General features: G+C 40.0%; 1 protein-coding gene across 5 annotated transcripts in view; it reads left to right on the top strand.

Annotated features, from left to right (window-relative positions):
• EPHA6 (EPH receptor A6) overlaps positions 1–23,077 on the top strand; it is a 353,748-nt gene that overhangs the window by 262,679 nt on the left and 67,992 nt on the right. For all 5 annotated transcript variants that reach the window (XM_083736224.1, XM_083736225.1, XM_083736226.1 and 2 more), the window contains 4 exons: positions 1,653–1,761; positions 6,527–6,597; positions 10,932–11,057; positions 12,829–13,014. In XM_083736224.1, coding sequence (XP_083592350.1) covers positions 1,653–1,761; positions 6,527–6,597; positions 10,932–11,057; positions 12,829–13,014 — 492 coding nt within the window. The remainder of the gene's footprint in view (positions 1–1,652; positions 1,762–6,526; positions 6,598–10,931; positions 11,058–12,828; positions 13,015–23,077) is intronic.

Below are 23,077 nucleotides of genomic sequence, written 5' to 3'. Positions count from 1 at the left end.
CAGAATAGCTAGCTATTTGGTATTTGGGGGATTAGTTATTTAGCATTTCATAAAAAGCTTCAGCTCCCCACTTATTCTACAGTCACTTCACCACTTCACATGCTTGACTTGTCTGTGAATAGTTTATGACAAAAGACATGAAATGCACTATTGTCATTTGCTGTCATCACATACCAGGAAACTATTGCCAGGAATATAATTACAGTGTGCATTGCAAATTGGGCAGAATTACCACCGCTTTTATTTTCATTTTATTTTAAACTGATCTTGCTAAATTCAGTGGAAATTAAAAGCTACAGGCAGAATTCTTTAAAAATCGAGGGCAAAACTAGACACTATGCCATTCAATTAGTAATTGCATGAATGATTTGTTAAAAGCAAATTGCAGGCTTAGGAAGAAGTGGTCCAGATAGGAAACCTGGGGTCTTTAAGCCTTTGATACCTCCCCTCTGTGGGCCCAATTTTGTATTATGCCTCCTGTGACTCCTTTTTGCATTGTAAAAAAGGCTCCCCTTGGAGGAACTCAAGACATCTTACAATGAAAAAATGAAAACAAGGCAACAAGTAATATTAAGCAAAGTTACGCACAAATCCATTACAAAACATAACTTCAGAGCCAAAACTGAGACCACAGAAAATCCTCCATAGTGAAGAATTAATTAAACAATAATATAGTGCATAAAAAGCAGAAGCAGAAAAACACTTATAAAGTGGAGGACAACTGAAAATACTGTGGTAAGGAGTTCCACATTCTGGTTGCCACAGCAGAAAACACCTGGTCCTCCAATTAACCTTGGATTCTAATTCTACTATCATATTTTGATTGCCTTCATTAGCTTTGCCATTATCAATCAATGAAACATAGTGACTCAGATTGAGAGAAAGTTGAATTTTGAAATGGGTTACAGGATCAAATATCTGCATGAATAACAGGGCTCATTGGATCACTAGCTGTGATGCTCACAGGATTGTTATAAGGATAAATGCAGTTGCATGATGGGGTGGCACCGGACCCCCCATTGATGCTGCTTACTGGGAGGTAGAGAGGTGGGGTGGGATGGATGACAAGGTCAGTGTGGTGCAAATACCCCACCATGCTATCTGCTAATACAGTGGTACCTCGGGTTACATACGCTTCAGGTTACAAACTTCGCTAACCCAGAAATAGTGCTTCAGGTTAAGAACTTTGCTTCAGGATAAGAACAGAAATCATGCTCTGGTGGCACGGCGGCAGCAGGAGGCCCCATTAGCTAAAGTGGTGCTTCAGGTTAAGAACAGTTTCAGGTTAAGAATGGACCTCCGGAATGAATTAAGTGCCACTGTAATGTAGACCCAAATGCTGAATAAGTGATAAATGATATGTAGATAATGTTTCAGTCCTTAAAAATGCTGGTTATATATAGCTATTACAATATTGCTTTCAGAAATTAGACAAGAAAACAAAACCCCATTACCTCTATCCTGCCCTCGGCATCATGCCACTGTCATTTTACTCCAAAAGCAAATGTTATTGTTCTGTTTTTGCTGAAACACCAATCAAATCATAGCAATTGCCATTATTAACAACAGATGCATTTGGCTGGTAGAGTAATGTAATTTCTCCTAAATAAAACCATTATTCAGAGATTTACTCCTGTGCGTTTCTGTTTCAGCTTCAGATATGGCAGCAGAACAGGGGCAGATTCTTGTCATTGCCACAGCGGCTGTTGGAGGATTCACGCTCCTAGTCATCCTCACTCTGTTCTTCCTCATTACTGGAAGGTAATTAACATTGGCATTGTAACTCATTTTCATGCAGGGCAATATTTATTTGATATTTTGTTTTTTACATTTATACCCTGCCTTTTCAAGAAAAAAAATGTCCAAAGTGTATCTGTGTTTGACCTAACAAGTCCCAATGTTGTGCCAATGCTGGGGAAACTGGGCTCCTTGGAAGGGCAGTTAGGTTTGATGGCCCCATCTGCATTTGACATTTAAAGCCATATCGTACTACTTTAAGTAGCCATAGCTTCCCTCAGAGAATCCTGAGGACTGTGGTTTGCTAAGGGTGCTGAGAGTGTTTAGGAGACCCACTCCTATTCCCTTCAGAAAGCTACAATTTACAGAGTTACCTAGGCAGTGGGATTGACTGTTAAACCACTCTTATAATTGTAACTCCGTGAGGGGAATAAGCTGTCTCCTCTAACAACTCTTAACCCTCTTAACACACTACAGTTCCCAAGATTCTCTGGGAGAAGCCATGACTGTTTAAAGTGGTATGATACAGCTTTAATTGTATAGTGAAAATGGGGCCGGAAGTATAAACCACTCTTGACTGCTCTGTATCTCATTTCACCATCTTCACATAATCTGAAAATGTTTAGACTACTCCTTAGCCTGAGTGACAAAAGAACATGATGAGCAAAGGTGTCCTCTTGTGTTGGGTTGTAACATTTGTAGCCGTTTTGAATTTATGGTGGGGAAAACCATCTCCCCCTCCCTTATTTCCAGTAAAATAAATAAATACATTTGGAGGGAAACTTGCCTCCTTATCAAAGCATGATTTATGACTTAGCACTTTGAAATGTTACCGCTTATTATTTTTATGAACTTCTTCAAAATATATAATGCCATACTCTCCAACATTTCTCTGATGAAAATAGGGTCATCCTATTCCATAATAACAATTTTACTATTTATACCCTGCCCGTCTGACTGGGTTGCCCCGGTCACTCTAGGCCATGGGTAAGCAAACTAAGGCCCAGGGGCTGGATCCGGCCCAATCGCCTTCTAAATCTGGCCTGCAGACGGTCCAGGAATCGGCGTGTTTTAACATGAGTAGAATGTGTCCTTTTATTTAAAATGCATCTCTGGGTTATTTGTGGGGCCTGACTGGTGTTTTAACATGAGTAGAATGTGTCCTTTTATTTAAAATGCATCTCTGGGTTATTTGTGGGGCATGGGAATTCGTTCATCCCCCCCCCTTTCAAAATATAGTCCGCCGCCCCCGCTGAAAGGTCTGAGGAACAGTGGATGGCCCCTTGCTGAAAAAGTTTGCTGACCCTTTCTCTAGGCAGTTTCCAACATATATAAAAACATAATAAAACATTAAACATTAAAAATCTTCCCTATACGTTCCCTTCCAATGTATTCTAAAAGTTGTATACAGTGGTACCTCGGTTTTCGAACATTTCCGTTGACGAACGTTTCAGAACACAAACGTTGTAAACCCTGAAGTAAATGCTTTGGTTTTCTAACGTTCCTTGGAAGTTGAACCAGAAACACAGCTTCCATATTGAGTTTTCCGTATTGAGATTTCTGTTTTGAGGCTTCTTTCTTGAGTTTTGGGTTTTCGAACATTTCGGAACTCAAATGGTCTTCCGGAACGGATTACGTTCGAAAACTGAGGTACCACTGTAGTTACTTATCTCCTTGGCTCGGGGGTCACATAACTCCATACCCTCTGATGAAAACAGGGACGTCCAAGGAAAAGCGGGATCAAATCAGAAACTGGGACAGCTTCTGTAAATCCGGGACTGTCCATGGAAAATCGGGACACTTGGAGGGTTTGTAATGCCTTAGCTTTATTCAAATAATCATAGACTTGCCTCCACTGCAAGAGATGAATCTGCAACCTATTGTACTCTAAGGTACCCCAATTTATCTTATTTTTTCCAGCTACAGTGATAGGAAAAGATTAAATGAAAGCTGAGTATTGAAACGATCAGCATTGTAGGAAACAAAGTTTTTTGGTGTTAGATATCTGCTCTTAGAAACAGTGTTTTTATCAAGCAGAAACAGAATAAACTTGAAATTTTAGTAAATAAAATAAAAAACATTGCACAGTAGACCTGCTGGTATAATGGACATTTACCTTCCTCTTCTCTTCCTCACCCTGTACCAATCTGCTCTGGGGCACATTTGGTGGGAGGTACAGGGGGGGTTGCAGGTGGGAAAAGAGGAAGATGAAATTCCATTGTGCAAGCAGAAGCCCGTTCCTCTTGCACACAGACACCATTGAATACAACTCCTATAATGTAACACGTGAGTGGCAATAATTTTGGAAATGAGTATATTATCAGTGCACATAGAGAGTCTGAAGTCCTGTTTAGTGCACACTTAATAAATTGTTAGCTTTTCTATCTAGCATTGTAAGAATTACTGCACCACTTTCTGGTGAGCCCCATCATGTACAGATTTAATTCACATAACTAATTATGGTTCACTTTGCAGTTAAAATTATGGGTGTTAATGTTTTTAAAAGGCAATTGTGACAAATTACATCACAAGAGTGTCTGTAAATAGCTTTGCTCACAGACATCAAATAAGACAGGATAAATGCAAACATTTCAAAGCCACAGACCTTTGAAATGATTTTGATCAGCAAACAAATGACATTCTGAAGTGTGCTTCTCACTTTAGTGGAAAGAGAGAGTCATATTTTGATTTCTTCTTGTTTCATCACATTTATTAGATAACATTAAGAATGTTGGAAACTATTCTTTTAATGTATCCCTGTTGAATTACATTCTTTCAATTACATAAGATATGGATTCATTTTCTGAAGTTACGTAAACATCAGGATAAAGAGACAGGGCAATTCAGAACAAATATTCAACATGTTTTAGAATCTCAGGCAAATTTCAAAGTGGAAGATTGGGCTGGTATGCTACAGATGTGTTCTCATTCACCATTTAGAATTAGCAATTTGATGCAATGTTGAATCACAAGGCTGCTGATGAGTCTATTCATACTGAAGAGTCAGAAGGAAATATGCACCTGCATCTGTATTTGACTGAATGATTTACCTGCTAACAGCAAATCGGCAAGTTTTGAATGAATAAAAACCACAAAAATATTATGAGAGAATTAAAACTTAGGTTTGATCAGTATGAGATTTCTATATTGCTATGGGATTTTTCCGAGTTCAGTGAAGCTCCTGTGATATGTGATGTTAGTGAATATTTTTGCTACGGAAGGAATGAATCTCCCAGCAGCACAAGAATGTTCATAAAGCATCCAGATTGTCTGAAGAAAGTTAAAGCTCATTTTAGCAGGAAAAAGGGAAAGGCGAAGATATTTGAATAGGTAAGGAAGGCTAAAAGAAGTAGAAATTTGATTGAGTGCAAGTCCAAGAACTCCAAAGGGACAGTTTGAGCTCAGCAGCGAAAATGGCTGTAAGAAGTGGAAACCTGAACCAAAAGACTGTGATGAAATGGACAAAATGGATGAGAAGTAGAGGAAGGGACTGGCTAATGAAAAAACATTGGTAATGAATTAATGATCATAGGGGAATAAAGAAAGATATTCTGGGAGCTATTGAGGGCACAGGAATCAATGAAAAAATTGAAGAGGATGAGTGAACTTAAGGAAAGAAGGGGCTCTAAGAAGAACACTACAATTTTTATTGTATGAAGCTGTTCATAAATTTTTTGAAATGTGAGACACCCTGAGTGACTGGGAAATGGCTGGATATAAACTGAAGAACTGAATACAAATATTCCTATCCTAGGGACAAGAGAAGTAGATGCCATTGGGCTCATATGACTTGCAGTAACCCAGTGGGATTTTTCCCATTTAGAACAGCAGCCCCATCAGAAACTGAGAAACACCTGGGTGGTAGAGCCAATCCTACCCCTGGAAGCTCCTGTTTTGGTAAAGGACAGATTTAGCCCCTTTTAGCTGTATTGCAGCTTGCAGCCTAACCCCATCCTTGGTTTCATTTCTTAGTCATGTGGAGCGTCATCCCAGAGTGTGGTGGTTCCTAGAAACATTTTTTTTTGCACAGATATTTTCACATAGATGAGGAAAGTTTGTGTTCCCACTGTAGATACATTAAAAAAATACATCTTCATTCATACCCAAGCCCTCTTCAGGTGTCCAGTAACGATTTTGTGTAGGGATTTCCAAGAATGTATTGACTTAAGTATAGGACCCCTGGACAGTTAAGTCCAATCAGAGGCGACTATTGGGTGCTTCGCTCATCTCACTTCAGGCCGAGGGAGCTGGCGTTTGTCCACAGACAGCTTTCCACGTCATCTGTCCAGCATGACCAAACCTTTACCTTTTTAATGCATTGAGTAGCCCCTGTATAGCATGCATGCATGCATGCATGCATGAATGAATGAATGAATATAAGGCCCCTTCTACTGAGACAAGAACCCTGGTCCATCAAATCTCTTGTTGCTGTCAGTGGAGCTTTGTGCATTGTTGGATCATTTTCAGAGTAACACCAATCACACATTTTCTAGATGTGTTGCTGATCCATGTCTTGGTGCCTACAGGATGGTTCTTGCTAGCACATTCTCAGAAGTACCTTCACGAGTTTGGTTTTCACAGGTACTAAATAAATGGAAAGGGCTTCATTACAGTTATTTATTACTAAGCATGCCATTATTTTATTTGGTTGCTGTTTTTCTAGCTGCCCTCTACAATTAATATGGCTTTTGTAAGTTTAGTTCATAAAAGAAAAACAATCAGCATGTAAATTCAATGTCATTCCTTCTGTGGTGTTTAAAAAAGTGAAATGGTGTTCATTTTCTTAAAGGTGCCAGTGGTATATAAAGGCAAAAATGAAGTCTGAAGAAAAACGAAGAGCTCATTTGCAAAATGGACATTGTAAGCAAAGCTATTGGTGATGTTTCATATTTAAATGAAGAATGATCATGGTATTTTTTATGTATTTTCGCTTCTTATATCTGGCTGAAAGAGGTAGAAACATTCTATCCTTCCATGAATGATCACATACACACACCTCCTAAATTTACTTGTGGCTTAAGTGTACACTTAGAGCTCCACATAAAAAGGAGTACCTTCATGTTGAGGGAAACACCATGAACTCCACAAAAACTTTTCTTAACATTGAAGTGATTGGCTCCACCTAGAGATGGTAGAGAGATTCAGTTCAGCTCACATTTAAAGGCACATCTACCTAATTCACAAAACATAGCTACACTTTGAAATTTGCACTTCTCTGAATTTTGCAATTTTTGCTCTAGCTAAGTACCGTAATGTGTACAAAAATGCATATACTAGTAAAGTATGCATTAAAAATATATTAGTGAAAATAACATACAAAAATGCTTTATACAGTGGTGCCCCGCAAGACGAATGCCTCGCTAAACGAAAAACCCGCAAGACGAAAGGGTTTTCCGATTTTTAGCTGCTTCGCAAGACGAATTTCCCTATGGGCTTGCTTCGCAAGACGAAAGCCCATAGGGAAATCTCCGGGGACAGCGGGGAAGCGCAGCGCGCCTTCTCCTCTGTTCCCGGACCTGTCCTAAGGCTTGCGGTGGGAGGTCCAGGAACAGAGGACAAGGCGCAAAGGGCTTCTCCTCTGTTCCCGGACCTGTCTTGAAGACTTGCGGTGGGAGGAAGGTTTTCCTCCCCACCGCCAACATTCAGAAGGCTGTTCTGAAGGCTGGCAGGGGGAAGAAAAGCCCTTCTCCCCCGCCAGCCTTCAGAAGAGTTCACGCCTTGGCTGCGGATAGCAGCCTGCTTTCCCGCGCAAGGGGCGCTCTTAAGCAGAGCGCCCCTCACGCGGGGCAGACATTCGCCGCTTGGGGAGCCCTGCAGGGGAAGTCCTGCAGGGCTCCCCAAGCTGCGAATGTCTGCCCCGCGCGAGGGGCGCTCTGCTTAAGAGCGCCCCTCGCGCGGGGCAGCAGGCTGCTATCCGCAGCTTGGAGAGCCCTGCGGGGAAGTCCTGCAGGGCTCCCCAAGCTGCGAATGTCTGCCCCGCGCGAGGGGCGCTCTGCTTAAGAGCGCCCCTCGCACGGGGCAGCAGGCTGCTATCCGCAGCTTGGAGAGCCCTGCGGGGAAGTCCTGCAGGGCTCCCCAAGCTGCGAATGTCTGCCCCGCGCGAGGGGCGCTCTGCTTAAGAGCGCCCCTCGCGCGGGGCAGCAGGCTGCTATCCGCAGCTTGGAGGGCCCTCTGGACCTCTTCTGAAGGCTGGCGGGGGGCAAAAGTCTTTGAAGTCTCCGCTGTCCCGGGAAGGCAGGCGGGGGGGAAGCAAAGACTTTCGCCCCCCACCAGCCTTCAGAAGAGGTCGGGGGACAGACTGTCCCCGGACCTGGTCTCAAGGCGGTTTCCATAGGAATGCATTGATTGATTTTCAATGCATTCCTATGGGAAACCGTGCTTCGCAAGACGAAAAACTCGCAAGACGAAAAGAATTGTGGAACGAATTAATTTCGTCTTGCGAGGCACCACTGTATTAGGGAAATTTGTGTTTCAAAAGTGTCTATATTAGGCAAATTCACATACAAACAATTGTATATTATTATGAGAAATTGAAATTTATAGATCCATCCATCCCTAATTTCGCTCCTGCTCAGACGTGTTAATTATTATGACTAAATAATAAAATTAGTAATAGAATTTCAGCATAAGCTTTAAATAAACATTAAAATGGTCAAAGTAGAATGTAACTATCAATATGCTAATTAATTAGATTTAAAATATGAATCTAAGGAAATATAAATTCTATTAAAAGGTATTTTTTTAAATAGAATTTGACTATGAGCTGTGTCGATTTATGACTGTGGAGCTGTGTGAACTTATGGCTATTGCATAAAATTTAGCTACATTTCTAGTGACATAAGGATTCCATTTGTACAAGAGGCAACTTAAATTTGGGTTGCCATATTTCAAAAAATGAAAATCCAGACACAAAAGTTGTTGAGTTTTTGTTTGTTTTTGTTTGCTTTTTTTAAATCTCAACAACAAAACCGAAGCTTTTTAGCTATTTTTTTGTAAATTTGCCAAAAAATCAGCACTTCTAGGTTGTTTTCCCAGACATAGGCAACTGACTTCCAAAAATTCCACCAGGACACCATTTTCGACGGAAGAATCCTGGCAATTTCCAAGAAATTGCAGGCAGCCCTAACTTAAATAGAATTCCTCCGTTCTCCCTGGTACTTACCGTACAAGCGGGGTTATGAGGGAAGTGTCTATGTATCTAAAATGTCAAATTAATAAATACATCAAACCCTCCACTTATAGATCAAATGTGTACCACAAAGGGAGTCTTCCATTATATTTTTAAACTTACGTTATTCCAGGGTGCTTGTTTGGGGCTCTTTAAACTTCTTTAAACTTCAAAATAAATGCATTTCATCTGCGTTGAAAATGTTTTTGTTAATTTCTACCTGTTCTTCATTATGTGATTTTCTCTCAACTTTCTAACTTATGCCTGCCAGAAACCACATCACACTTATTTGCCAAGAATGAATGTTTATCCCTTTAGTTGTGATTTCATTCTCATTTCTAACATTTTCATAGTGAAATAATTTACATAAAGGAAAAGCAGAAATGTGTCACAAAGGAGACAAGAATTTCGAATTCAGTGTCATTTCTTCCATATATTTCAAGCGTGTAATATCAATGTAGCCTGTACAAAAATTCAACATGAATCAATTTATCATTCTTCCTAACCACAAGCTCCGTGCTTCCGTGCTGTTCTCCCTAACAACAATAGAACAGTGAGATGAGACGGTTGAGAGACAAGGTACAGCTAGTATACCTGGGGTAGGTAAGAATAAGAATGTTGCTTAAAAAAAAGAGAAATCTGAGGAGACAAAAGAAAAACATTCCCATCAAGGACTGCATGTACACAAAGCCCTCTTATAAACAGCATATAAATGTAATAAATAAAAAAAATTAATTACAGAAAGGGGGACAGAGAGAGAAAAGACAAAAGCAACTTTGTGACCTGCTCACCATCCAACTCCTGGTGATTTGAGCTGAAGTGGCCTCTCCCCTCTAAACTGCCACTGCAGGACCACTTAAAAACCATCTTGCCAATCTGCCGTCATGCAGCCACTTTGAGGAAGTGAGAGAAGACAGAGCAACCTGTCGGATTACCTGATTGAAGAAAGCAGCATGAAAAGAGCAGGAGACAGCATATATTTAGCTGTCAATTAGACTGTGAAATGTATGGGAGGCGCCTGCTGCAAATAAAAGTTTTGAACTGCTGTATTTTTACTGTGCATCACTTCAGACACTATTTAAGTGGAAAGGCAATTAATGCAGAATATAAATAACTGATAATAATAAATATGAGGAGGAAGCCGGCTCCTGAGGGGCTACCTTCTCGCCCTATCCCCCTTCAACAAAGAAGAAAAGGAACTATCTCAGACAGCACTGGAAGGCATGCATACTCTGTGTGGGTGTGGGTGTGGGTGGGTGGGGTGGGTGGTGGTAATGAAGGGAGGTTTTGGTATGTACATAGTACTCTTATGTACTATAGCACTATATTTCTATATTTATTAAATTTATAGCTAGTCCTTCCTCCTAAAGGAGCCTAGGATGGCATATTGCTTAAGTTAACAACTGGCATATTGCTTAACTTACTAGGAAGGGAAGTTTAAACCACTTCCCTTTCTCCAACAATTGCCTCAAGGGAGAATGGAATCTGAGCCCCCACCCAGTGGGTACAAGGTAGACAGAGACATTCTCCTGACTTTCCAGCAAATAAGTTGCTGTTGCTTGCTACGCAGAAGAGAGGGGTGAAGAAAGTGGTGGAAAGGGCAGTGTGGTGCAAACACAGTGGCAGGACCGGCTTGATTGCCACCTGTATGTTTGGACTAAACTGCCCTTCTTGCCCTTTCTTGCCCCAATAAGTAGCAGTTCAGCTGTCAGTAGGACATGTAAATCCCTGCCCCCATCCCACTGTCTGCTTATGTACTTAATAACATCAAGTTTTATCCGTAAATACAGTAGTCACAGAATGTTTGAGATAAAGTCCTTTTTTAGAAGAAGGTTCTGTTAAAATTAGTTGGTAATTAGTAAATGTTCTTAGATGTATATGATGGGAGCGGAATCTGGAATTAGATTTACCATTATGATTATTAACTACTTCTTAATAGTCCCATTTGATTTGATTTATTTTTCCTGTGTGTGTGTTGCCTGAATTATTTCTGTCTAAAGCAAAAACAATATTTCTGGTTTTACAGTGCGATTCCCAGGAACTAAAACATACATTGATCCAGACACGTATGAAGACCCATCACTAGCTGTTCATGAGTTTGCTAAGGAGATAGATCCATCACGAATTCGTATTGAGAGAGTAATTGGGGCAGGTAAAAATTCATCACACTATTTTTTTATAAATAAGATTTATATTTCATTTTTCTGCACTAAAAAGGTAATAAATGCAACCTTATTTTTATTTGAATGGAAATTACTATTTGGAATAGAATTAATTCAAAATTCTATGCCTTAATTTCCTTATTTTATGGCCTTCTAGTAAGCAGCACAAGAATACTGTTCTTCGAACAAAATTTGTTATTAAGGCAAGTCAAGACCATGAAATATTAAAATTAGGCTGTTGGAGGGGGCAGTCCTCCCATAAATATGAGATTATTACTAGTTCTCTGGAAGGTTCTGCAGTCATCTATCCTTCCCCATAATCCCTCCTCTTCTTTCTGACGGGCAGGGCAGTTGTGGCTTATTTATGTACAAGTAAAAGTCAGAATTTCCACTTGTGGATGGAAGTGGCACACCAGGTTTTTAGACAGGATTTGTGTTTATTTGTTTAGGAATACTAGAATGTCTTTCTTATTAGCACAGCTTACTTACTTAGCCAAACCTTTATTAGGCTTTACAACTGTTTTTTTGTGTGAACGGCTATTCTTGAATGCAGTTTTCACCACCTGTACTATCAGCTCACAATTTATAATAACCCCAGCCACAACTGTGATGTATGTTGTCTTCTTCTATATTTACAAACACAGTCTTAAGTTGAAATTCTGTTAGTGCTTGAGTATCTACAAACAATTTATTTTTAGTAAAGGGAATTAATAATTAAACTATAATAGAAAATGTCCACCAACAGAGGTGTTGTTTACCTCAGGAATTAATATGGTGGTGTTTTATAGCTGTATCAGCTAACTACATTGCTGATAATGTGAATCCTTTTGCTCCTTTTGGACTGTGAAGACTGATTAAAGAAGAGGTATCAGCGATGAAAAAACTCATAAGAAAAAACAAATCTTCATGAGTCATTCTGATAAATATCAGGATTATTTTCTATATGCTACTACCTGGTACAACAAAATTAGCAGTAGATAAGTGGTGGTTAAATATCACCAATGGCTATGAGTGAAATTAGATATATAATTTCCTTTTAGGGAAACGTTTTCTTGTGTAATTTCCTCTTTTGGGGGGGGTGTAACCCATAACACTAAAAAAGGGATAAAAGAGGGCAAGATATGCATAAATGTGCATGTACTAATTTATACAAAGAGATACAAAATAATAAATTTAAATAAAAATACAGGACATTTCACCATAGTGCTCAGTCTGGTCTCCAGAAGCTGATGGGCAGTTTCAAGACGCCTGTTGTCCCTTTTAACGGTTCTTTGTTTTTACAGCAAACTTGGAGTGGGCAATTCTTAGGGGACTCCTTCAAACAGAGAACTGCCCTCTTAAAGTAGGACACATGACCACACTACTATTGTTATTTTTTTTCATTTCTCAGAGATGTCTGAATACACAGTTCCAAAAATGGACCTTCGAAGTTAGATAGTTATTTTATTCAGCTGTGTGGAACAGAATGCAGTTGTACTTTCTTGAATGTTTGTTCGATGTTTTCTTGTATGTGACTTTCTCCATGTATTAACTCACTAATTAGGATTCTTTATTCCTGTGTCGATCCTATTTACAATTTGTAGGATTTTAAGCATTTTTTACATGCTTTGAGCACACATTGAAGTGAAAGGATTCTTTTGGAACTGTTCATACGTATTCAGGCATTAAATTCTGAAACTGCTACAATGACATCTGTCTCAAAGGCTTAGATCTTAAACACATACACTGCTAACAATCTAACCAACTGCTTTTTAACTTAAGGTGAATTTGGAGAAGTATGCAGTGGTCGCCTGAAAACACCTGGGAAAAGGGAGATTCCAGTGGCCATTAAAACTTTGAAAGGTGGATATGTGGACAGACAGAGAAGAGATTTTCTACGAGAAGCTAGTATAATGGGGCAGTTTGACCACCCAAATATTATCCGCCTTGAAGGAGTTGTTACAAAAAGTAAGTTGCTTAGGACATTTTTTTCATATTATAATTCTTGTCTTTTTTGCTGCACTTATCCCAATCCAGATGCGAGTTTCCACATACAGTTGTGCTGCTTAATAGGGAAACGCACCTACGAAGGGTACTTTGTCCAGTTACTACACTGGAACCACATTCACAATGATAAACAGCATATCTCTTGTTTGTGACACCCTTTTTCATTTGATTAAATATTTGCCGTATTTTTCCATTTATTGGACAAGGTTTTTTTACTCAAAAATCATGTCAAAAAACTGGGGTCATCCAATACACAGATAGCGGCATGGGGGGGGGGGGGAGAAGCAGCGCGCCACCAGCCAGCTCATTGGTGGGAGCACAGCTTCCCCTGATACCGCAGCGAGCGGGGAGCGATCTGGGGGATGTTTCCTGCCCACAGCTGCATGGGGGGAGAGGCTCAACAATTTTGGGTCATCTCCCCTCATTTTCCTAAAATTGAGTCCCCAGAAATAAGGGGGGGTCTTATACATGGGGATGTCTTACAGACGGAAAAGTACAGTATATTAGTTCTGATTTGACCTATTAAATTCTGTATCATCAGTAAAAATAAATTTTACCCAGTGTATTGTTTTGAATATTCTCCATAAGATCTAAAAGGGAAGACAAACACAATAATCTGCATAATTTTATAGTAAACAGTATTTGTGGATTATCATTTTAACTATTAATACTTCTGCCGCTTAACAAAAAGGAAACTAAAAATGACTAGGAGCAGAACAAATAATAGTGATCTTCATTGTAGGGGCAAATATTTCATATTCATAGTTGCAGGTAAGTTTATGGGGTTTCTGAAGACTTATGGATGTGCAAAACAAATCAGGAATAAATGTTTTATTACACTATATATTGTGTAATTAAGCCAATAGCATCAAATGGATGAGGGTCTGCTATTTAAAGGGACAATGCTAAGCTTGGCATAGTGCACAACAGGCAGGCAATCAGCTTATTGTCTATTAGCTATGATCCAAACTACCATATTTTTTGCCCTATAGGACGCACTTTTTCCCCTCCAAAAATGAAGGGGAAATGTCGGTGCGTCCTATGGGGCAAATACAGGCTTTCGCTGAAGGCCTCTCGCTCTCCAGGCTTCAGGAAGCTCTGCGCAACCCTCCGGAGCCCGGCGCCAAGCCGCACCAGCCTCCGGACGGTCGCGCAGAGCTGCCTGCACTCCCAGGGTCCGCGCAGCTCTGCGCATCCCTCCAGAGCCCGGCACCAAGCCGCGCCGGCCTCCGGAGGGTCGCGCAGAGCTGCCTGCATTAGGAAGCCTCAGCGTGCCCGGGCTTCGCACAGCTGTCCGCAAGCCTGGGGAGAGCGGCTCCCTAGGCTTGCGGATAGCAGGCTCTTCTGTGGGCTGGGGTTGGAGGAAGCTCGGGCTTCCCCCGCGCCAGCCCCGTGCCTGGGGGGGAAATAATTTTTTTCCCTTTATTTCCCCCCCAAAAAAACTAGGTGCGTCCTATAGGGCGGTGCGTCCTATGGGGCGAAAAATACGGTAATATGCACAGTAATTTTTAAAATACTAAAAGTATCTGATTTTGCAGCATCCTTTCAACAAAACAAAACTTTTCATTCAAATAATGTGGAAGTTTCAGTATATGCCTGAATCTGTTGTTGTTGTTGTTGTTTAGTCGTGTCTGACTCTTCGTGACCCCAGGGACCAGAACACACCAGGCACTCCTGTCTTCCACTGCCTCCCGCAGTTTGGTCAGACTCATGTTTGTAGCTTCGATAACACTGTCCAACCAATATGCCTGAATCTACCATTCTGCAATTCCTGTTTCTTTTAAACAATTGACTTTTAGGAGACCTTTCCCAGTGTTGAAAAAAGAAAAGCAAACAGCAGTTTTGGCCATAAAACAAACTATACATATGCACATTGCTTTTTTCGGGGGGGGCACATACCCCTAAACATTTTGTGAATCTTTGTACTTTTGTCCGTTTACTGTATTTATTTTTCCCAATTTGAACTATAAAATGCTGATTTTATTGAGTCAAAATGAGAGTACCCCTAAACATTTTTTAAGAAGAAAAGCACGGCATATGCGGATGGATCTTAAAGACAAGTTTGTTTGTTTGTTCGTTCTATTCTAGAGTTATACAGTAGGAATCCTGTTTTCAAGACAAAATTCTTGCTGTCACCACCTCATCAGATTTGATTCTTTGTCATGCTTCCTTATGTTCATAACTATTTTAAAAATGTTCTTAAGGCTTCTGCAAACGGATGTGTTGACAGCATGAGAAAATTCCATTCTTGTGTTGTTGCAGTATAATTAAGCTTTCTTATTTTTATTCTAAATTACAAGATAATAGCACTGCTACTATAACACATGATAAGATGGCACAAACACTCACAAAAGCGTAAGCTAATGAGAGATAATATCTAATGGTATTAATAGTTGTGTAGGGGTACCACAGTATACTTCTTTTCCCTCTCACCCTTGTACATCCTGGTGCAACAGCAATGTCTCAAGCACCAAGTACTCTGGTAAATGTGGCTTTTCCATTATACCTTGATTTCTTAGTGTGGACATCAGGCATCCCAGGGCTCCATGTATGCTCAGTAGAATCCTTCACATAGGGCCCTCAGCCATGTTGTTATGAGAGCACCTGACACCCAATTTAAGGACATGGGCATCTGGGGAAATTACAGTTAAATGAGAACCTTGATCCCAGGAATACAGCTGGTGCAAAATTCAAGAACCTGTGAAGAAGATATGAAACAACAGGGTACAAGGTTGGTATGCTGCAGTAATAATACTGAGTGCTAGCTTTTGCTTATTGTAAGTTAGCTAACCGTACAATATCTTTTTTTAAAAAGGAACCTATATTGAACTTTTGGTTATAGGGAAATAAAGTTAAATTGAACAGATTAATTCAGAGGCAGATAATTAATCAGTGAAAAACACTTTAATGGGCTGGTGTAAAATGTAAAGCAGCTTCGTTTTGAAAACTGCTTACACTAAAGTAGTTCAATTTGAGTCTGTGAGAATACTGTAGATTGAGCAGTTTCTGAGTTGCAACACAGCATCCCTAGCAATAGGATAATTATCAGATAGAATCTGACACTGGACTTACTGAGACATACACCACTATAAGTGGTTAATGAATCACTTTCTGACAGTAAGAAACAGAGTTGGTCTGCAGTACTTAGGCAGAGACTTTCTCCTTATGTTAGCCATAAGTTATTAAGCTGTAACCATTGCCTGTATATAGTCCTTCAGTTAGTAGGAAATGCAATCCATCACAATGTTTTTATCTGTTGACCTAAAAGGGGCGAAAAAACTCCACCAGATTACATGATTACCATACGTGTGAGAATTCCAGTTTGAAATTACTGATGAATGAAACAGCACAAATAATTTTGTGTTGCATAATATCAGGAAAACAAGCATTAGCACTCATGTACAACTCAAGTTACAGAGTATGGCTTAGCTCCTTCGTTCCTGTGAGCAGAAAGTGGGGGGGGGGGTTCAGTGTTCTCCTGCAGCCAACTCCCTGTGCCATCTGTCATAGAGTGTTGACTGATGCTCTGGAATATTGCGAGAAGTCATACAGAGAAGTATAGTGGGAAGGAGGAATTAGGAAAAACATTCTTACCCCCTCTTCTGCCAGAAGGAACTTCCATTAGAACAGTTTATTGTTAACAGAAAAGCAACTTGGGATCCAAGACTGTGTGGTCTTCTAAATAAAGGATCCTATATCATCTTCCAGGAGCATTCTTTCAGATTTTAGTAATTATTATTCTTCAAAGAGGAACACCGTGGGTTGGATCCAGAACAGCTCTTCCTCCACTCACAGAAAGCAAGGGAAATATTTAAACTGGTTCCCCATGCAGCTCTGCACTGCTTCCTACACTACTATAGAAAGCCCATCCCCGCAACCCCACAGAGCAGCTGTTCAGTGGGGCATAAGAAACTGCAGGGGAAGGGTTGCAATGAGCCAAAATTGCTTATTCTGCTTCTATGAACAGGAACACTCCTGCATGAAATAACATTTTTTAAACATTACTTTGTTAGAATGTTCTTAATTCTCTTTTTAGAATCTTCTAACCATTTCTTGAATGCCTTTAAAAAAATAAAATATGGATATGTTTGCCACCCATGCTCCTTTAGGAGGAAAAGTGGGATGTAAATTCAATAAATCAGCATCAGAATTATCCGTCACATTTATGTGGTTCCAGCCTCATATAATTTCTGATTTCCTATCTGCTTGCACTATGCTCACATAGGGCATATTTCAACCATTCTGTCTCATTGGAGAATTCTAACAGTCATCCTCCCATCTAACCCAGTTTGCTGTTTCATAATACTGAAATTCCAGATTCTGAAGTATTTCCATTTTCTTGAGGCAGATATGTGTAGTCAATGATTTCCAGAGTTTAGCTTTAAATTTGGAATTGCTTTGTTGCATGTTGTGGTCACCTTGGCTATTCCATTTACACAAAGTATATGTCCTGCAACGTGGATGACTACTACTCAATCAAAGAACAAAAGCAAGAATTCACTCACACCATTTTTGCTTTAGAAACATTATTGATTTTGTAGGCTTCAGTTTAAAAAGACTCATTTGTTTTATTGAAAATCCGTTGACTGATTTGCTTGTTGAGAGTAGACAGAGGAAACTTTTTTTGTTTGAGGTCAGTCTACTTTAGTGATTGCTTTCAACTTGCCTTTGGAAGTGTATCATCATATGCCAATTTCTGATTTCACACTGAGCTTTTTTGGCTAAATCTAAAATAGCAATGGTTACCTTTCCAAAATGAATTTCCAAGAATGTGCATCTCGATCAGATGTTGACAAAGCCAGGATAAGAACTCCTGAGGCTCAGGCATTAATTTGACTACCAGACTGCATAAAATACTGAATTTGTGTCAGCATTGGAAAATCCTCACTCAATAGATTCTTTGCAGCTGACTTTCTTTATGCTCCAAAAGGAGCTGGTAACTCATTAAAAGGCATTTGCAAAGTAATTGGCTCTTTAAGAGTAACTGTTCTCAAAATTAAAAGGGTTATTCAGACTTGGATCAGTTTATTCTTTTGAAAGATTTATATTCATTTTCATAAGAGGATAAATACCATTCTCTCTAAAGATTCAGATTTATGCACCCAGACATGATCTTTAGAATGAAAGTCAAGAAGTATATTACATTGCTGTTGTGTACACTCCAGTTCCCTAAGCAGTGATAATTTCCAGGGTTTCCAGCATGTCTGTGTGGTGGTACACATTGGAACCATTTTGATTTGTATTTAATTTGCTATGAAAAACCAATGACTTTTCTTTCTCAGCCCAAGAGCATTAATATTTATTGTATAATACAAATCACTGTAGAAAGCAAAGTGCAGATAGATGACTGACCTGGATCCCACTTATTTTATTTATTCTGGATCTAGCCACCATTTTAATTTCTAACAATGTCTGTGGCCTAGCATTGCTCTGAGATAATTAAAGGGATAACTAAACCAGTGTTTCCCAACCTTGGGCCTCCAGATGTTTTTGGCCTACAACTCCCATCCCCACCTAGCAAGACCAGTGGTCAGGGATGATGGGAATTGTACTTCAAAAACAGCTGGAGGCCCAAGGTTGGGAAACACTGAACTAAACCATTTGCCCCTTCACCTTCCAACACCGCCTCTTCCCAGTCTTCTCCCTCTTCTCACTCATTGTCCCACCACCACTTTCTGGACTTTTAGCCGTCTTCCCTAAGTGGCTCCCCAGTTGGTGCCTTCCACCACTCCTCTGTGTCCAACCAGTCCATTACATCAGGGGTCTGGAAGAAGCAATGTGCTTCATATGTAGATTGTGTGAATTCAACTTATCGTATTTACACAAATCTAATGTGCCATTGAATCTAATGCACACCCCAGTTTTCAAAACCTTGAAACCAAAAAAAGTATTTGCTGGTGAATATAAATGCACCATCAAATCTAATGCACACCCTCATTTTCACATCTTAATTTGGCCAAAAAAGGTGTGCATTATTTTCAAGTAAATACAGTCAGGGCCTTGTAGAGGCAGGCAGAGGCCCGGGCCAGGTAGATAATGTGCCCCCCCCTTTTTAATGCTGGGGATAACTGAAGTATATAAATAAGTATATAAATAAGTATATAAATAAGTATATAAATAATTTTCACAAAAGTTATGCTGACAAATAATTTTATTTCAAGGCTTGAACCGTAACTGCATATAAAGACAAAATGGAAAATATAGATAAATATGCTGACCGAGACCCCCTTTGGAATCGGAGGCCTGGGCCAAGTGGCCCATATGCCCCCCCCCCCCCGTCTGGGCCTGAATACGGTAAATCAACTCAGCTCTGATTATGAGCATTTAGATTGGGATCTGAGGAGCCTGTATACTGATTGACAGAACCAAAAGAGAGAGCCAGTTGGTGACTGTGCCAACTTTTGGATTGTTAACACTTAGAGGCAAATCTTACTATTTAAATGTTGGAAGTCATTTAAAGTTATTTCCAAGCCACAAGTAAAGGTCATAACTTTTTAAAAAAAGTTTACATCAGTCACAACTGACATTAGGGTTAGGTGTAAACTAAGTTGGTCTAGGAACATGACAGCTTAGCTTGTCTGTTAATTTGTCCATTGTGCTTTTGTCAAATACACAGTTTCAGTGTCAGTGGACTGTACAAATGCATCATTCATCAGAATATTTTTTTCCCCTGACATTAGCATTTTTAGAGTGGTTATAACAACTTGTAAATACGGCTTTTTCCGAAGCATTTGAACCTGTCAGGAACTGTAGCTGGCTGAAACACTGTTATAACATAAATGCAACACAAGCACATGGTCATAGTCTGAGATGCTTTGCTTCTGCACAATACAACTAAGCACTTATTTTGACAATACAGCTAAGCGCTTCTTTGCTTACCCAGCAGATCTTGGGGTTGTGCCATTTGCTGTTTGTAACAAATATAATTTTAATAAGATATAAGTTTTGTGCTGTTCTCAGCATCCTGCTAATTTCAGTGGGTTATATTGCATTTAGTAATAACTAGGGCAGCCAAAATGAACCTGCATAGTTAGAAACAATTTATACTTCCTAAAATCTTTATGATATCATATGTCTATGTTAAAACAATAAGACTATGTTATAGCATGGGCAACACCAATTTGGGGTACTAGAACAGGGGGGTGGGAACTGCATAGCTCAACAATGAGGCTGAAACGCAATCATATAGGCATCTAAGCGCTGGGTTTAGCCATTTAGGGAATTGGAAATGAGCAGCAGCTAGCCTCGTGATTTCCCTGTTCCCCTTCCCCTGTGCATGAGAAGATTAGAAGCTTCTGCATTTTATTTGCTGCAAGAAGAAGTTTCGCAAATGTAGCAATGTATTGTTTCTGCAGAGCATAGTTTGTTCTGAAATGAGGGTTCCAAATTAAGCTCAAATCTCCTGGAAGGAAACCATTAAAGCTCTCTCAACATAGAGCTGAGTAGTTAATTGAACTCTTTGACTTCAAATGCTTTCTCAAATTGCTCCACCATAACCATAGCTACCTGAAATGATCACAGGATGATCATTCGTCCAGCATATAACATTAAACAAGGTTTGGTTCTTTGTATGCACTTGTAAATCATTATAGCAAGAGTCTCTTGCAAAGCTGTATTTATCTTATGCCTTGGATCCTTGAGCTTATTTCTGTGCTTTCTCTGCTTAGGAAGGCTTTCTTGTCCAAAGTGCAGATATTAAGTTGACTCGGAGCTGACATTGCTGCATGGCCTCCTCACTCATCTACTAGTGATCTTATTTCTTATATAAAGCGTTTTTTGTTCCCATGGGAATCTGTTTTTCTAACACTGAGCATGTGGTAATAGTGTCCTCTTTGCCCACAAGACAAATGGATCTTCTGGGATCTTCTGTTGCCTGTCATTGGGGAAACACCAGGGGTGACATGGGAATAAACCCTTCCCCGATCCATGTTTTCCCTATTCGCTTGCAGCTTCTGTTAATAAAATCATAAAATTAAAACATGGATTTCCCATGTCATTATTAGTTTGGCCCTGGATATTTTGCTATTCCTTCAGCTGCCTCTTGAGACCTGCTAATGATTTTCCTGCACACATGTTCAGGAATACAAATGTATTCCTGCTTAAATGTACAATCATAAAAGTACTTGATTTTCACTGTTTGATTCAGGTCCCGTGGGGCTGGCAGTGACCACAAACTGAGATTCTATAGATCAGGAGTGGGGAACCTATAGCTTATGGGCCTGAGTTCCAATTTGGCCATTCCAATGAGGCCTTTTCTCCATAATCACTCCCAGCTGTCCCACACCTTATGCCGTATGTGACATCAAATGTGTACAAGTAGAGACAAAGTTGCCAGTGCACAATCAGGAGCCTTAAAGTGCTCAACAGAGCATTGGCTAGGGAGACTTGCTGCCACCACTGATCAGCTGATTACCCGTGAGAGCAAGTCCACTGGGAATGGCTGACTTCTGCTCTGAGCAAGGTTTGAAGTTATTACCTATCTGCTGACAGGTGGTGATCAAGCTTGCTGGATTAGCAGTGCTACCAAGTTCCCCATTGGGATCATGGCAGCACAGACGATACCTGCAGAAAGCAGGACATGGAGCCGTGACCTATAACTAGATGGAAAGTAACTTCAAGCTTCACATAGTTTGGATTTATTTATTTGGTTTTGGTAGTTTGCCATGCTGCAAAGGAAAAACGAGTTACCCGACATCATCGTGATATCAGGTGATTGTACGTGAGTGAGGGGCTGCCCACCACACAAGGTAGCTGTCCAGGGTTGGTGAAACCCAGGATCTGGGCCACTGGATTCAGTTCCCCACCCCTGCTAATGATCCACCTGAGGCATCCAGACTTACTTGCAGTCAGCACTGTCTAATTGTGAGGAAAGGAGATTTCTAGTCAAGCAGTGCTCCCTAGCACTGCGTAGTCCAGGGACACTGCACTTCAGTTTCTATCAGCCCAGCCAGCATGGCTATTGGGCAACAGTCAGGTATAGTGAGAGCTGCGGTCCAGCATCTGGAGGACCACAATTTGGTATAGTCAATCTGTACTCTTTTAAAGGAGCTAAAGAAAGATGTAGAAAAAACAGGCTTCTAATTTAACTTTCCCAGTGAATGATATGCAAGAAAAGCAAGGTAGAATGCCCCACTTTCAAAATAGGCCAGACATTTCACTTCACAGTGTCTTACGTACAATCGTAATTCACAAAGAAACATTTGAAGTATCAAACTCCACTTTAAAGTCTGCACTAAGACACACATTTTAAGAAATATTTGGGGGATTTTTTTACAAACACAGGTCATTGTTGGCAGGGCTTTCAGGATAAATTGAACAAAATATGTTCGCATAAGACACATCTAGCAAAATGGTCTTTATTATAGGCCACACGTCATACTGTGTTCTATTGTGGTGGTATTCTAATAATATGGAGAATGTAAACTTTGGTACAGCAGTAAAACTCCACAGTTTTACAAAGACTAAAAAATGATATACTGCTACAGAAGCAGCCAGGTGCAATTGAAAGGTAATTGTTTTTATACCAGAAAATCATATTTGTAATTTACTCAGAGGAATCCATTAATGAGGTCATTATCAACAATGCACACCACTGCCAAAAAACTTGCTTAAATGAAAGCCATGAATCTTTCTAACAGCATTACTTGATCCTTAGAATTGAATGTGCCTGACTCCCACTCTCTCTTCTCATTATGGACTGGCAAGGATGAGCAAGATTTAACTGCAGAATCCTGCAATAACATTATCTAGGCTGCATCATTAGATACACCCAAGATAATACATAAACAGTTATTGAGGACAGTTCTGCCTCCTTAGTGTAAATTTGTTATACACAATGCTGAAAAATTGTATTAAAATGCTTAATTATAGGAGTGAGCTAGTAGCTATTTACGCATGCTGCAAAGCTGGTATGATCAGGTGAATTGAAATGCTGAGGACAAGAAGAATTCAGGTCAATACTCTAGTACAGACTTAATAACCATTTCAAGCAGCATTTCTGTTTGTGATCATGGGAACTGAACCT

Source organism: Podarcis gaigeae (genome assembly GCF_964106915.1).
Source record: "Podarcis gaigeae genome assembly, chromosome: 4".
Lineage (NCBI taxonomy): Eukaryota > Metazoa > Chordata > Lepidosauria > Squamata > Lacertidae > Podarcis > Podarcis gaigeae.
This window is presented reverse-complemented; position numbering and strand designations above follow the sequence as displayed.